This window comes from Cnephaeus nilssonii (genome assembly GCF_951640355.1).
Source record: "Cnephaeus nilssonii genome assembly, chromosome: X".
In the NCBI taxonomy this organism is placed as follows: domain Eukaryota; kingdom Metazoa; phylum Chordata; class Mammalia; order Chiroptera; family Vespertilionidae; genus Cnephaeus; species Cnephaeus nilssonii.
Genome location: NC_137071.1, coordinates 64,426,798 through 64,441,774, shown reverse-complemented (window position 1 = coordinate 64,441,774; position 14,977 = coordinate 64,426,798). Strand labels below are relative to the sequence as shown.

Here is a 14,977-nt window from a genome sequence, read left to right as displayed (position 1 = left end):
GTAATCATTTATTACTTATTCCAGGTATTTACTCCTCTGAGTATTTGAAGCCCATTTCCTTTCATTCTATAACCAAGACAAAAACCCCAAACACCCTTTTCTGTAGAAATAATTTCTCTGGAGGATATAAATCACCCTTCTCACTTGTATTTCTGTTCAGTTGGAGCTTCTTTCTAGAATGTTCTTACATCCTGTCTTGATACTTCAGTTTACGCCTTTACATTCATCCTGAATATCAAAGATCATAGGCAACACATTTAATGTGTATCTTAACTTTATTGAATAAGCAGGTATGCATACATATAGATTGCAAATCATTCTTGGTCCTGCGAAGAGACAGGTGTTTATTCCAAGGCAAAATGAGAGCACGAATCCACAGTTCTGCTGCTACTGAAATACTTTTGGGCATCTTGGCATCGGCATAGTCTCCCTCAATACCATTCAAAGCAGGCTGTCACCTCTCCCTTCAGCTGAGGGGTATCTAAAACAAATTTGTAAAGAACCCTTCTGTATCAGAGGTAGTTTTATGCCTGCATTATGAGTCATAGAAGACATTTGGTCAAAGACTCCATAAAGGGGGTAGAAGAGATACACTAGAGCTCAGAGTTGGAACCAATTATTTTTTAAGCAAATTGACCATAAGTAGCAAAAGTACCAACCAAATTTTAGAATAGCCCGTTCAGCCACTTAACATCAAAGCATGCAGTAGCCTGTGCAGACAACACCTTTTAGAGACAACCGTGAATTTGGCTTGAGCACCACGGACACATTTTAAAAAAGTGAAAAGTACTTTTCTGTGCAATGACTAGTGTAGTGAGCTGAATGGTGACTCCCCAAAGGTATGTCCATGTCCTAATTCCCAGAACCAGTGATGTTACCTGATTTAGAAAAAGGGTCTTCACAAATGTAATGAAGTTAAGGATCTTGAGATGAGGTTATCATGGATAAACCGGGTGGGCCGTAAATGCCAATACAAGTGTCCTTATAAGAGAGGCAGAAGTAGATTCGATACACAGGGAAAGGTGATGTGAAGACAGAGCTGAGAGTGATTTGGCCACAAGCCAGGGAATGATGAGTCAAAAGAAACTGGAAGAGGCAAAGAAGAGATTTTTCCCTAGACCAGTGGTCGGCAAACTCATTAGTCAACAGAGCCAAATATCAACAGTACAACGATGGAAATTTCTTTTGAGAGCCGAAAACCAACTTCTGCGCATGGGCCACGAAGTTTCAATCGCACTCTACGTGCGCGCCCACATGTGGTATTTTGTGGAAGAGCCACACTCAAGGGGCCAAAGAGCCGCATGTGGCTCACCAGCCGCAGTTTGCCGACCACTGCCCTAGAGCTTTCGGAGGGAGTACAGCCCTACTGACACCTCAATTTAGGACTTTTGGCCTCCGAAACAGTAAGATAATAAATAAATAGCTGTTGATTTAAGCTGCCACATTTGCAGTAATCTGTTACAGCAGCCACAGGAACTTAATACATATTTTGGTACCAGGAAGTAAGGTTCTGCTATGTATCAAATAACTAAAAATGTGGAAGTGGCTTTGGAATTGGATAATGGGCAGAAGCTGGAAAAAAATTTGATGCATCTGATAGAAAAAGCATAGATTGACTTAGACTATTGGTAAAAATATAAATTAAAGGTGCTTCCAGTAATGGCTCAGAAGGAACTGAGGAACATTTTATTAGAAACTAGAAGAAATGTGATCCCTGTTATATAGCAGCATAAGTCTTATCTGAATTGTCTCCAACAGTTGCATGGAAAGTAGAATTTGTAAGTGACAAACTGGGATATTTAACTGAAATTTTTAAGCAAAGCATTGGAGGTATGGCCTAGTTTCTTCTTAAGCTCATATTAAAAAAAAGAGGAAAGAGAGAAATTGAGGAAAGATCTATTAAACAGGAACCAGCACTTGATGATTTAGAACAGTTTGAGCCTATTCAGGTTGTAAAATATGCTAAAATTAGGAGACTCACTTTTAGGAGATGTGCTCTGGAGATAAAGCTAAGGGTGTGGCTGAGCAACCTTTGGCTAGTGCTGGAAAGATTAGTTATTGATTCATGGATCCACTCAACCATCTCAACTGAAGCCAGGAATGGAGATGGGGTTATCTGGCAAAGATCTCTGAGGACTCTCTTATCTCAGTATTGAATCAATGTGATATACTTGAGAGGCCCACTGAGTTTTTGAGAATGTTATACCAGCAGAAATACTTCTAGGTTGGCCTTAAAGGGACAGAGATGGGACAAGATGAGAGGTTTTCAGACTACTAAAAATTTACAGGCAACAAACAGGCTGATAAAACTACAAACATGTGCTATCCTTCAATGTAAAGGATCACCCATTAGGCCTGCAGGTACAGGGGCCCAAATATGGGAGCAGAAGCAGAAGTGAAAGCCATGGGCAGAGAGGGCAGAGCTGCAGACCTAACAGGTAGAGCCCAGAGACAAGGAGGATTATTGTCAGGCCTTGAAACCTAAGGGGATTTTGCTGGCTAAATTTTGAAAATCATTGGGACAGATGACTCCTTCCTACTTTCCATTTTCTCTCTTTTGGAATAGGAATGCCCATAACTATTATCAGATGCCTGATCCACCACTGTATTTTGGAAGCAGATAATTTGTTTTCTTATTGTATTGATCCATAGATGGAGAGGAATTTTGCCTATACCTAATTTAGATCATCTAAATGATGAGATTTAGGACTCTTGAACTGATGATGTTTGAATGAAATTTTAGACTTAGACTTGACGCTGTAATGTGTTGAAAAGGTTGAGATGGAGTGAAGATTTCATGCACATGGGACAGACCTAAATTTGGGGAGGGGGCAGAGGGCAGACTATCGTGGGCTAAGGATTGCCTCCAAAAAAGATATACTCATTACCTAATCCCCAGAATCTGAATTAGCTATCTTATTTGGAAAAAAGGTCCTACAAGTGTAATTAAGTTCAGGGTCTTCAGATGAAATTATCCTGGATTATCTGAGTGGGTCCTAAATGCCAACCTAAATGTGTCCTTAAGAGAGGCAGAGGGAGATTAGGTACACAGAGGAGAAGGTGATGGGAAAATGGAGCAGAGATGTGGCCGTAACCCAAGGAATGCCGACAGCCACCAGAAGCAGGGCGAGGCAAGGAAAGAGTTTCCTTTAGAGTCTCTGGAGGCAGCATGGCCCTTGGTTTTAGACATATGGTCAGCAGAATCTTGAGAGAATAAATTTCTGATAGATTAATAAGCAACTGAGTTTGTGATAATGTGTTATAGCAGCCAAAAGAGACTAATACAACTAGTAAATATTTTAAGGGCTTTGTAATTTTTAAAAACATTCTGAACAAATCTTCATAAACTGGTGCTTCTCACATGTGGTAGTAATAAACCCAACAAAAGGCTCCAGTATAATCTGATTCCATCCTAAAAATGTCATGAAGTATTTTTTTGGTGATACATTTCTATCTAACCCCAGACTGCAAATAGCTAGAGCAGGATCATTATAAATCTGGGAAGCAATTCCCTGAACTCAATTATTGAAACTTCATGAAAGACCCTGAAAAGGCTTCATAATATTTGTGAAAAGCATGTGGGATTACTCTAAATACAAATATATACTTTATCAATAATAGTTCTTCATTTTTTTTTTCACAAACTATAAAATAAGGCAAGTTCACATCTGGAAAAGGTGATATACATCAGTATTTCTACCTTGACCAGCTTGGTAATATGGCATGGCAAATGCCCCTACATTTTAGTCAGGGTTAATTTTTCAAAATATCATTTCCCTAGGCCTAAAAAGCTATTCAAAAAGGATTCAAAGAAGCCATTCAATGAAGATTTCAGAAATGACTTGTTGAAGTCAAAAATACACACGTTAAGTATTTACATAAATTAGTAGAACCAATATCTTTGTTGCTGTTTAAAAAATTATGTGAAATTAGTATATTCTTTAAATTTGTGTGTGCCTATGTGAGTGTCTTAAGATGAGATAAAACTGTAACATCTCAGATACTGTAATGCTTGTTTATTTCTCTATTGTAGCAGCTTCAGAGCTTTTTAAAGTCTAACACCCAAGTAAGAATGCACTGGAGGGAAAGGCAGCGCTTTGAGTCATCACATATCTATAGAAAGGAAACTGGTCTCTAGTTTTCTTTATCCATGTGGTGACTTGCCAAGTCAGTCCTTTGTTCTTTCTGAATGTCTACAGTGTGCTGTGGAGGAGAAGTAGGATTCTCTATGTAAGATATATACACATAAGAAATCTTTTACAATAATCATCTGCATGGATTCGTCTTAAAATTGCACTCCAGAGAAGTTATACTACATTACTTCAATGCATACTTTAAAATAATAGACAATTTAAGTATAATCGTTACTCTCTCATCGATTTAAGAAAAACATAGAGCCTATTTTCCTCCTAGAGCTGTTTATGACGGCAGCATTTAAATTTGTTAATATAGGTAAGTAAGTATGATGACTGAGAAGTTCACTTAGTCACTGGGATGTGGAATTACTGTAGCAGGAGATATAAATATATCCACATATATACACATACATACATATAATTGGTTTCCTCAGACCACCGAGGCAGAATTGGAAAGGGGAGTAGAAAGGCAGATAAAACAATTGACCTTTCAGTTTTCTGCTGCCTCTTGCAGAGAGAAATCTTTTTCCTCTCAGGTCTCTGAGAATTCTATTCCCTGCTTTCAAGGGGGTCATGGGAGAAAGAAGAGTAGAGAGAAGAAATAAACCACAGAGATTAGGAATCAATATTTACCTTTAAAAATCTAAATAAAGGTAATAGAATTTTTGGGTTCATCCCTCACATAAACATTAAAATGTGAAGTTTTTCTCAAAAATAGCCATATAAAGTATTTGTATAAAGTAGATATATGTGCATAATTAGAAAACACTTCTTTAAATAAAATTTAAATCACTTTGCTTCTGTTGAACTTTGGTTTATTTTTAGCAATGAAAAGTGCCTGCACTATCATGCTGAAACTTTAGATTACTGATCAGTTTAATTTCAGCCAAAGCAGATGAATCCATCAGCTTTCACTTGAGATAAGATTCTAACTAATTAGACTGGGGTGAAGCAGTATTTTTTGAGATTCCAAAATGGTATCTCTTACTGCTTCTCCACATTACTAACACATACTTTTTCATTGGCCTTTTCCTTTTCTATGTAACAAGAATCAGAAGCAGATATTGAGTCATTCTTTCTTTCTACCCCTTTTTTCTATTTCTTCCTTTTTTTTTTGGGGGGGGGGGGAGGTGACCTGCAAATTTGAGTAACATTGTACATTTTTGACAGATTGAATGATTTGAAAGCCTTAGAGCTCTTCAATTTCTTACACTTTTCACCATCACTGTCAGGTCACACACAATAACAAAGAATACACATCTTTACACTAAAATGGAACACACATTTTAGAATCCCAATAATTGTGTTCATATTAGTATAATTGTGGGAGGAGTCTTGCATTAGCTGTACAAATGCAGGCTGTTTCATCCGGCTTGGCTTGATCTTTGCAGAAATGCACTGATTCCTCTCCATCCCTTGAGTGCATGTTTTGTTCTTCTCAAAATGAATGATTTTATTTACTGAAATATTTTTCTGTTCTTTGGCATCAGGACTCACTTAGCAGAGATACCTCCATTGTGGCGAGAGCGTGACCTTTCCAAAGGTACCCGTCGGTTATCTGTAAGACAAAGAGAAAAAGAACCAAAAACATGGTGAGCTTCAGATCTCAGCTGTTACAGGATGTCCGGTTGAGAGAGGGTTTCAAATAGTCCTGAAAAATCACTTCAAATGAATATGTAAATAAGTAACATGGAGCCCAGATCTGAGGAGTTCACGCAGCAGCTGCAGGGCTGAGTTGAAGAGTTCTGCAATCAGCACTAAGTGACTTTTCTTGGTTAAGTGAAGTCAGAGTGATACAAGAAATGGAAGAATTTCCTCAAGCACAATCCCCTTGGAAGTGGCCGGTGACAATAGAATTTCTTGGTCAACACATTAAATTGAAAGGCTCTATGCACAGGGCCTTTTGTTGGAAAGCACTTCAATTCCCCGCGAGTTTTCACTCTGTGTACTGGCTACCGCTACAGGACAGCAGTGTGGGCAGAGCAGGAAAGAGTTTTGATTTTTTACAATGATTGCAGCTACTGAATATTTGCCTGATTGTATGATGTAAACAAATTCAATACATTATATAGTCATAGTGAGAATGAATAATGAATAGGTCCCATTCCCCTCAACCGTCACAGGAAAAATAATCAGTCGAGATAACTGTTGGCACAAAGCTTGAACAGCAAAGTTTTAAAGTATTGAAAGTTGCTGAAAATAGTTTTAGCTTTAATAGGAAAAAGGTTTACAGCTCTGCACTGAGATGATCAGTACTATGTTATTATCACCTCTGTTTTATGCTCGGCTTAAATGCAATTGATGTGGATGCAAATCCTTCTGACACAGGCATAATATACTTAAATTCTCTCTTTAGAATGAGACTAGGTCCCTACAAATAATGACAACCACCAGCACTTACATAAACGCTAACACTTTACACTCGTTAATTTGCTAATGCACACAACATCCCCGGGAGGTAAGCCCATTTCATTTTATCCTATTATCTCTGCTTTACTGATGAAGGTTACACAGCAAATCAATGGTATGATGGGGGATCATAATGCAAAGTTAATGCCTAAATGTCAGGCCTGCTTTGTTCAGAAGTAAATGTTGGGGCCTCCCAAGCTACTTTCCTCCCCGCTGCCCCCACTCCCGCCCCAAGATGATATGAAAGAAAGACATCCTGTCTGTCCCAGGAGAAGGATGGACTGTGAGAAGTGCTGAAATGTTGCTATGGTATCAGTTTCATCTGTGCCAGTGTCTCTTGACTGACTCCCAGTAGTCTGTGGTCAGTACAGAGCAAAGAAAGCTAACTGGCCTCCATGACCTTGGTCTCATTAACACCCTGGTATGAGTGCATGGAACCAAACAGCTATAAGCTTAAAGTGCCTTATATGCAATAATATCACTGAGAGGTGAAAAAGAAAGGGGCATTTTCTCTTTTCAGAGATATATCTGAGTGATGGATTATTTGGGCATCCTTTTAAAGATACTATTTAAAAAATCCAATATTTAGTTTGTGATATGGATCACAATTCAGCTAAAAATGTGAAGATAACACTCCTAGATAAAGAGCTTATTACTGAGATGTCACTGCTTTGCATACAGATTGGTTTGAGACTTCTTAGAAAACATTTAAAAGTGAGATTATACTATAACAGTTACCATTCCATTGCTAAGCATTTAATGCCATCAGATATGAGAATGATGGTACCAATCACAGAGGACTGTCCCAGCTCAAAAAGCAGCTTGCTCCTTGGCAATCTTACATACTAAAGCCAAGTTGGCATTCACTCTAGGAATGCCACTGGCACCCCATAACATCACTCACTGCCCACTGGATTCAAGAGAAGTACCACATGCAAAAACCCAGCCTCACGGCATTAAATGATCTGAGGATTCATGTCAACCTGCAACTTATTGGTAGCATTTGGTGTGAGAAAATAAACTTTCAGGTCAAAATGAATGGAGAAAAGGACATTGAAGCTTTTGGAAAGCAAGATAAACACTGGTCCATGGTCCAAATCTAGCTCTTGGCCTGCACAACAGAAGTATTCTACATTTCATCCTTTCCTCCCTCCTTTTCTTCCTCCTTCTCTCTTTATCTTTTTCAAATTTTTTGGTACCTAATTAGTCATCTATGTTCATGAGATAATTATAAAGAAGAAGCAATTGTGTAAAGGTCACCACTTATGTTTTTAAAATATCAACCTACAACCTTGTTTATGAAAAAATGTCATTAGAAACAATGACAGCAATGACTGATCTGGATTTTGCGATTTATTTACAATCCTCTGTATTTATGTTAAAACTATTTAGGTACAAAATATATATTTATACTCTAGAGTTGTATGGATCAGGTCACAGTATAATTTAAGGGATAATGTGCTATATGTATATATAACATGGATATATATTAATCTCCCTTCACGTTTTAATAGCTTGCAATCTAATGAAGACAATATTTCATACATGGATTCATGCCTTCTTTAAAGCAGAGATTGTGAATTACTACATTTTTTTGAAAGGCAAACTTCTATATTTATAGTATTAAATACTAATGAGTAAAAATCAGTGGCCTGAGCCTCATAAGGTCAGGGCACATCTTTGGCATCAGATTTATGAGAAAGGAGCAAATGTTTGATTTTATTGCATTTCCCTTTTGGAAACATAGATGGAAGCAGCAGGTGCGCATGTGGTATGATTGGAAAGCTCCAGGAGACTTACACAGAACCAAATTCACTTACCTAACCGATCTTATTCTCCCAGAACTACTGATACTAGAGTGGTTTACATGGTGAAAACAGAGCCTCTCCTCCAATAAGTCAATAGTTTAAACATATGTATTTACCTGAGATGATGTGGAGGGCTTTGTTAGTAGCTTTCCTTTCCAATTTGCCTGTCTTTTTGGAAAACAAGAAGAGGAAGATGGGGGGGGGGGAGCATCTGTCTGTGTTTGTATACTCGTTGAGGATAGTGTGCAGTGCGATATAGGCAAAAACATTTCATTAGAGGATGGGGGAACATGATTTGTCATAATCTCCCTCTGCTTCCATTTTATTAATACATAAGTAACATATTACAGTGAATAACAGAGCCTGGAGATTCTAGGATATCCTCAGGGTCTAGGAATTCATTAAGGCATTCTATTGTTTGTAAACACGAGGATTAATGCAGCAGTAAAGCCTGAGACGTTAGTCCCAAGATTTACCTTCCAAATCCACCACAGTTAGGTATGCGTACCCTGGCAGGTTTTCTTTGGTCATCAAAGACTTGTCTTTATAAAATATGCCCCAGGTGAAGGTGAAAGGATTCTGCTGTTACAGAGGGTGACCTGGTCATAGCATGACGTTGAAGAGAGGAATGTAGTTATATGAAAATGTGCATTCTATAGAGGAAAGGTGGCTAAAAGAAAAACAATATTCCAATTGGTCACCAAAAGAGACTATAAATTCATGGCCCAGCTTTAACATGCTTCTGCATATTCTGAATATCAGGTTAACCAGCTCAAACCAATGTCAAGGCTTTCCCCACTATATTAAGAGCAAGAAGCTTTAGGCTTTTTCTGAGCATAAATTGATTTGGCATCCATCTCAAAATTTCCCCAACTGAGTCCTGCAGTGAATGAATTAAACTCATTATTGTATTGCTCTAAGATTCATCCACTCAATCATTTATTCAGCAACTATATACAAAGCACATTATTGAGTAAGTCAGGTTGAAACTGAAAAACTGTGATGAAAAAGGCCATGTCCATTATTCATTTCCCCCCAGGTTAGGTGCCCATCTGTTGTCTATGGAAGAATTGTTTCCCTGGTGCTTCGTAGGCATGTAGACGTATATCAATGCACACCTAACATAATGCACTATACACTCCCAGCTGGGTAACATAAAACAAGTGTGCCTGGTATATACTGCACAGTGTGTTGCAAAGTATCCCACGTGAATGCAAATTAGTTGGATAGAAAACAAAGTAAAAGATACCCTCCGTAATGTACTTTGGGCTTTGTTTTCTCCAAAGCTCTTCAAAAGTGAAGGTGTGGCCCATTGACCATCAATGGGTAGGCATTGTTTCCAGCAAACTAAGCAAACAGAGGATTGGGTTTATGGAGTTTAGGCTAGGAAAACCAAGAACATTTCAGGTTGCTTCAGGAAATGTCTATTGAGTAGCTGTTTGCATTCCAAACACTGATAAAGAAAAGTAATTTTAGACTTGTTATACTGAAATATTCTCATATGAACTTATGCTTTTTCCTTTGTGTCCCATGATTCCAAAACTGATTTATTTTGGTGTGTGTGTGTGTGTGTGTGTGTGTGTGTGTGTGTGTGTATGTGTGTGTGTTTTCTGTGATTTTTGGGATCCTGAATTGATAAAGTATCTCACTCACTAGAAATAACTAGAAGATGGCTGCTGAATTAGGTTTAGGCCTAATCTCTTGGTGGAGGACAGCTAATTGCTCCATTAGTTGACCAGGCTCATTCTCTTCACTCTTACCAGAATAGTGACCTTTAAAATTAAAAAATATGTTGAGCTCAAACTTCATAAACAATTTGGTGTCCTAATTTTTTATTTAACATTTTATTCTAGAAATTTTCCATGCCATTAAACTTCTGAAACATGATACTGAAAACATGATTTTTAATGGCCACTTTATTTTATCTCTCTATATAAAAGCCTAATATGCAAAGTGTCCCCTCAGGAGTTAGACTGACCAGGAGTTCGATTGCTCACTATGACATACGCTGACCACCAGGGGGCGGCGCGGAATGAAGGAAGGCCCAGCCAACAGGTGGCAGCTGGGGAAGAGAGGCCCCGGCCAGCAGCTGGCAGCCGCTAGGGACCCTACCCATGCACGAATTTCATGCACTGGGCCTCTAGTATGATATAAATATACCACAATTTGGTTAATCATCTTTCTTCTGCTGGACATTTCAGTTGCTCCAAATTTTTTCTATTACAAAAAGCCTCACAATGTACATCCTTAGAGTCATATCTTTATGTATACCATGTGTGGAAGTGGCATTGTTAAGTATGCAAATAAGTGTCTAGCCAGAGACATTTGATACACATTCAACTATATCTCTTCTTCTTTAAGCTTTGTTGTTTTTTTACATTTAATTAAGTGATTTAGAATTTATTTTGATAAGTTTCCACATTGCTTGCAAAGAAGAAATGGGTTGTCCCAGCACTATTTGTTGAATAATCATGAGTTTCTACACAGATTCATGATACCTCTTTTGTCAGAAGTAATCTATAGTAGGGCACATTTCTGTTCCATTGATGTAAGTAGTTTTCTGACTACTATTTTGGTGCCACTACCTTCTGACTGTGTTATTTCAGTCTCATAATAGGTTTTAATATCTGGAGAAAATAATCCTCCATAATTTATAATTTCATTTCAAACGTATTTTAGGGCACATTTTGGATGTCTACATCATACTATCATCACAAAACATCTTGAAAAAAACCCCACACAGCCTGAAAAACAAACCCTGCTAACTAGGCTATCCTAGTAAGGCTAGGCATATGTCGATTTGTTGAGTGTCAGTGAGTTAAATGACTCTAATGTCCCTAATGATGTTTTTAAGAGTTCTCCTTGGAATCCTCATTTTCTTAAAGATTTAAAAAAGCCCCTTTCCCTGTCTTCTGATCACTTTTTTAAAAAATACCAGCTGACCACTTTTCTTCTGGAAATACAGCAGAGGCCAGAACTAAGAAAAAGAGCATCAGTGATTCTACCTACAGGTTTTATAATACTCTTATTCTCATTATTTTTGCCTTGTCAAAAATATGAGTAATTGGAATGAAATGTATAGTTTTCTTGGCTGTTGATAAAGTCTAGTGTTTCTAGTTTGTAAATCTAATTTTCTCATATGTTTTACAAAATTGGCTTTCACTAGAAACCATGAGTATTAAACTATATCAAACATTATTTGATTCAAACAGAATTGCATACAAGGGTGCTGTGCAAAAATGCATGTCTAGAAGCCAGTCTATTGCCTTCACCTAACAAATAGTTCTAGCCCTTTTCTAATCTCAGTGACATAATGGAAATAGGCCATGTTGTGTAATCTTTATCCTTCATTATATGCAAATAAATCCATGCAAAGAAAATAGAAACCAAGATTACCATGGTAGTTCAGGTTGGCAGAAGAGATGAAAGTATTTTAAGAGGATGGTAATGGAAAGCAATAATGTTAAAGTAGTGCAGAGGCTACTGTGACTATAGACACACAACTCCCATTAACTGTAATTGGAGTTAAGCACATGTAATGATAACAAAATAGACCCCTAAATGTCTTTCCAATTGGAAAATAAGCAGATATGTTCCAGAAAACGGTGTGCTTTTGTGTAGAAAATACAATATTCTAATTGAGATGCACAAATTAGTTTCACATTGATATTGCTCAGGGTCTGATATTGGTATTTTCCCTATGCTTAGGGATGTAGATCTGCTAGAGATAACGTCTGTACAAAGAATGCCTTTCCTTTTCACTTCTTAATGCTCAGCATTCGTTATGTTATTAAAGGAAAAGTCTCAATAGTTGTGATGGATTTATTAATTCAGTAGCTTGTTATCAGCATGAAACTCTGCTGTGCTAGGGGAAAAACAAATTATATTTTACAAAACTGCAGTAGTGAGATGGAATCACTTTTCTATATTTCACTTCCTTCTTATCCTCCTTGCCAGGTAGTAACTCTACTCTCTATCTCTATTATGATCCTCATATTTTGCAAACTATCAAGTCTTGTAGTAATATAAGGGTACATTATCAAACAAACTCAATTACAGCAACTTTAGGAAGATTGAAATACATGATAAAAGTACAACCACATAGTACAATAATAATATTACTTCAAGGCACTAAAAACTTAATCCATATTAAGCTACAAATGTAGAAAATATGTAATACTTTTATCTATCATAAACATAATATTTTCATAACATGTACCACCAATCTCTTGGGATTTTAAATGACTAACATTTACATAGTTGGTAACTTGAGTATTTCAAAGGATTTTAGAAAAGCATGGCTCAGGAAAAAACTAAAATCAGTATATTGTTCAGTATTTCAACTGCCACAGACCTTGCTATTGATTATCTTTGGACACAATGTCAAAGCTAGTGAATAGATTTTTTTAAAAAATGTCCTTGGTTTTGTATCTTAGCCATGCATGATGTTTGCTTCTATACTAGAAAATGCAATTGAACCCTAAGACAAATTTTCTCTCTATGAGGTTGAAAGTCTGATGACAATGCCTGCACATCTGGAAAATATGGAAAAGGCAACAAATAAAAGGATGAATAATGTTAGAAAATAGTTGGAAAGGCTCCCAAGGAAATTATATATGTGGAGCTTCTATTCCAATAGAGAACCATACAAACTAGAACAGAGCCACTCAGATGTCTATCACAGTGGATTACATGCAGCAGTTTCTCAAAAACTGTCTGTGAATTCATCATCCAATCATTAGCAATGAATCAGGAACTGATCCTTCAATTTACCTTCTGCTATACTGCTTACACAGGGAATATAATCTGCCATTATTTTAAGGAAAGGAAACTCACACTCTTTTCCTTTCTCCCTCCTTCCCTCCACCCTTTCAGCCACACTCATGTTTTATTACATCCAGTATCTGCAGAGTCCCATAGCAGGCACCCTCATAAGTCATTAGGGAAGACAGGATAAATTTACATATAACTATAACAGACACTCTGTATCTCAGACACTCTGTATCTCATAGCATCTATTACAGTCTCAGTATGATGGAGGTTCAGAGTAGAGGAAAATCATACCCTTTGAGTGCAAGAGTTGGGGGAATAATATCATCCCAGTTAGGCCTTAAATATAGGTGGAATTTCAACAAGCAAAGACAGGAATATAGCTGTTAATTTTTGGTCTAAAAAGTAAGTTCCTCATGTTGCTGACTATTTAATTCCAAAATTTTTCCTATTTTGGGGCAAGAAAAGCAATGGATGTATAAAGGGAGAATCAGAATATCCTATATAATAAAAGGCTAATATGCAAATAGACTGAACAGCGGAACAACCAAACAACCAGTCGCTATGACGTGCGCTGACCACCAGGGGGCGTGAGCAGAACATGGCGGGCGTTGGCTGTGGTGGGATGGTGGAGCAGGTGAGCGGGGGTGCCAGACCAAGGTGGGGTGCTGGTAGGTCACTGTCATCGGGGCAAGCCTCTGGTGGTTACTGAAAATTCCTTGCTCCTGCACGCTGAGGTCCCACAGGGCGCTTGCATCTGCTGCTGGCACCGGCCCAGCTCGCACCCGCAGCCAGTGCCTGGCGCTGGTCCTGATCACTCAGCACCATCAGTGGGTGCGAGTGGTGGCTGCCAGCCCTGATAGCCCCTGAGGGCTTCTCCACTTTCCCCTGCTCCTGAGGGGTGATCAGGACAGCAGCTGCCGCTCGCAGCCGCTGTTGGCACTGGCCCCAATCGCTCAGCGAGTGGGGCTGGTGCTGTCAGTGCATGGGAGCAGCAGCTGCAGGAGCGGGGCTGCCAGCAGACAGGGGTCCAGGGGCTGTGGTGGGAGGGGCCGGGCGGGGGCGTGGAGGATGGGCCGAGACCTCCCCCTGTGATTACTGCAGCCTCGTGGCCCACAGTTCCTTTTAAGGTGCACAAATTTGTGCACTGGGCCCCTAGTCTATACATATTTAACCTTTTTTTTTTTTTTTTTTTTTTTTTTTTGCCCCTAGGAAAAGGAAGAAAATAATGAAAGGAAATGCACTGGATTAGCCAGATTCATAGTGATAGTTATTTCCATAAACATGTGATTTTAATTTTAATGACATATTTTTTTAAAGTCTGGATTTACAGAGAAGACAGCAGTGAGTTAAAAAAAAAGAAAACAAAACAAATAAAACCACCTAGCAGAAATGGGACCTCTGGAATCACCTGGTTAGGTTCTGTCCTTGAAGCCTGGACAGCACTATCAAGAGTGGCAGGAGAAGAGCTGATCAAGGCACACAGAGATTGCAGTGACCTGTGCCAAGAGTACTTGGCAAGATGAGAGCTTGAGTAACCATTTGGGTTGGTGCAGATAAACCAGCTGTTAAATGACAATGTGGATACAGGGTCAATTCATTTCTACCACCTGTCATCTCTCTGCCTTTTTACTCTATAAGTGACATAGATCCCTATGACTAAGAATATTAGGCATCAGCCATTTCTCTAACTTTGATCATATGATGAACAAACCTCTGTCATTTTTTGTGGCAGCTGTTTGTGATCTGCTTGAGCTTTGTTGCTGATATGCTGACCTAGAATATACTCACCTGCCATCTGCTTTTGTTTCTGAATCACTCTAAGACTACAGATCTCCTCCTTTTGTTTTTAGC

General features: G+C 38.4%; 1 protein-coding gene across 3 annotated transcripts in view; it reads right to left on the bottom strand.

Moving 5' to 3' along the window:
• Positions 1 to 268: 268 nt before the first annotated feature.
• Positions 269 to 14,977, bottom strand: part of DIAPH2 (diaphanous related formin 2) — a 981,952-nt gene continuing 967,243 nt past the window's right edge. For all 3 annotated transcript variants that reach the window (XM_079765114.1, XM_079765112.1, XM_079765113.1), the window contains one exon: positions 269 to 5,694. In XM_079765114.1, coding sequence (XP_079621240.1) covers positions 5,630 to 5,694 — 65 coding nt within the window. In that variant the 3' untranslated portion in view covers positions 269 to 5,629. The remainder of the gene's footprint in view (positions 5,695 to 14,977) is intronic.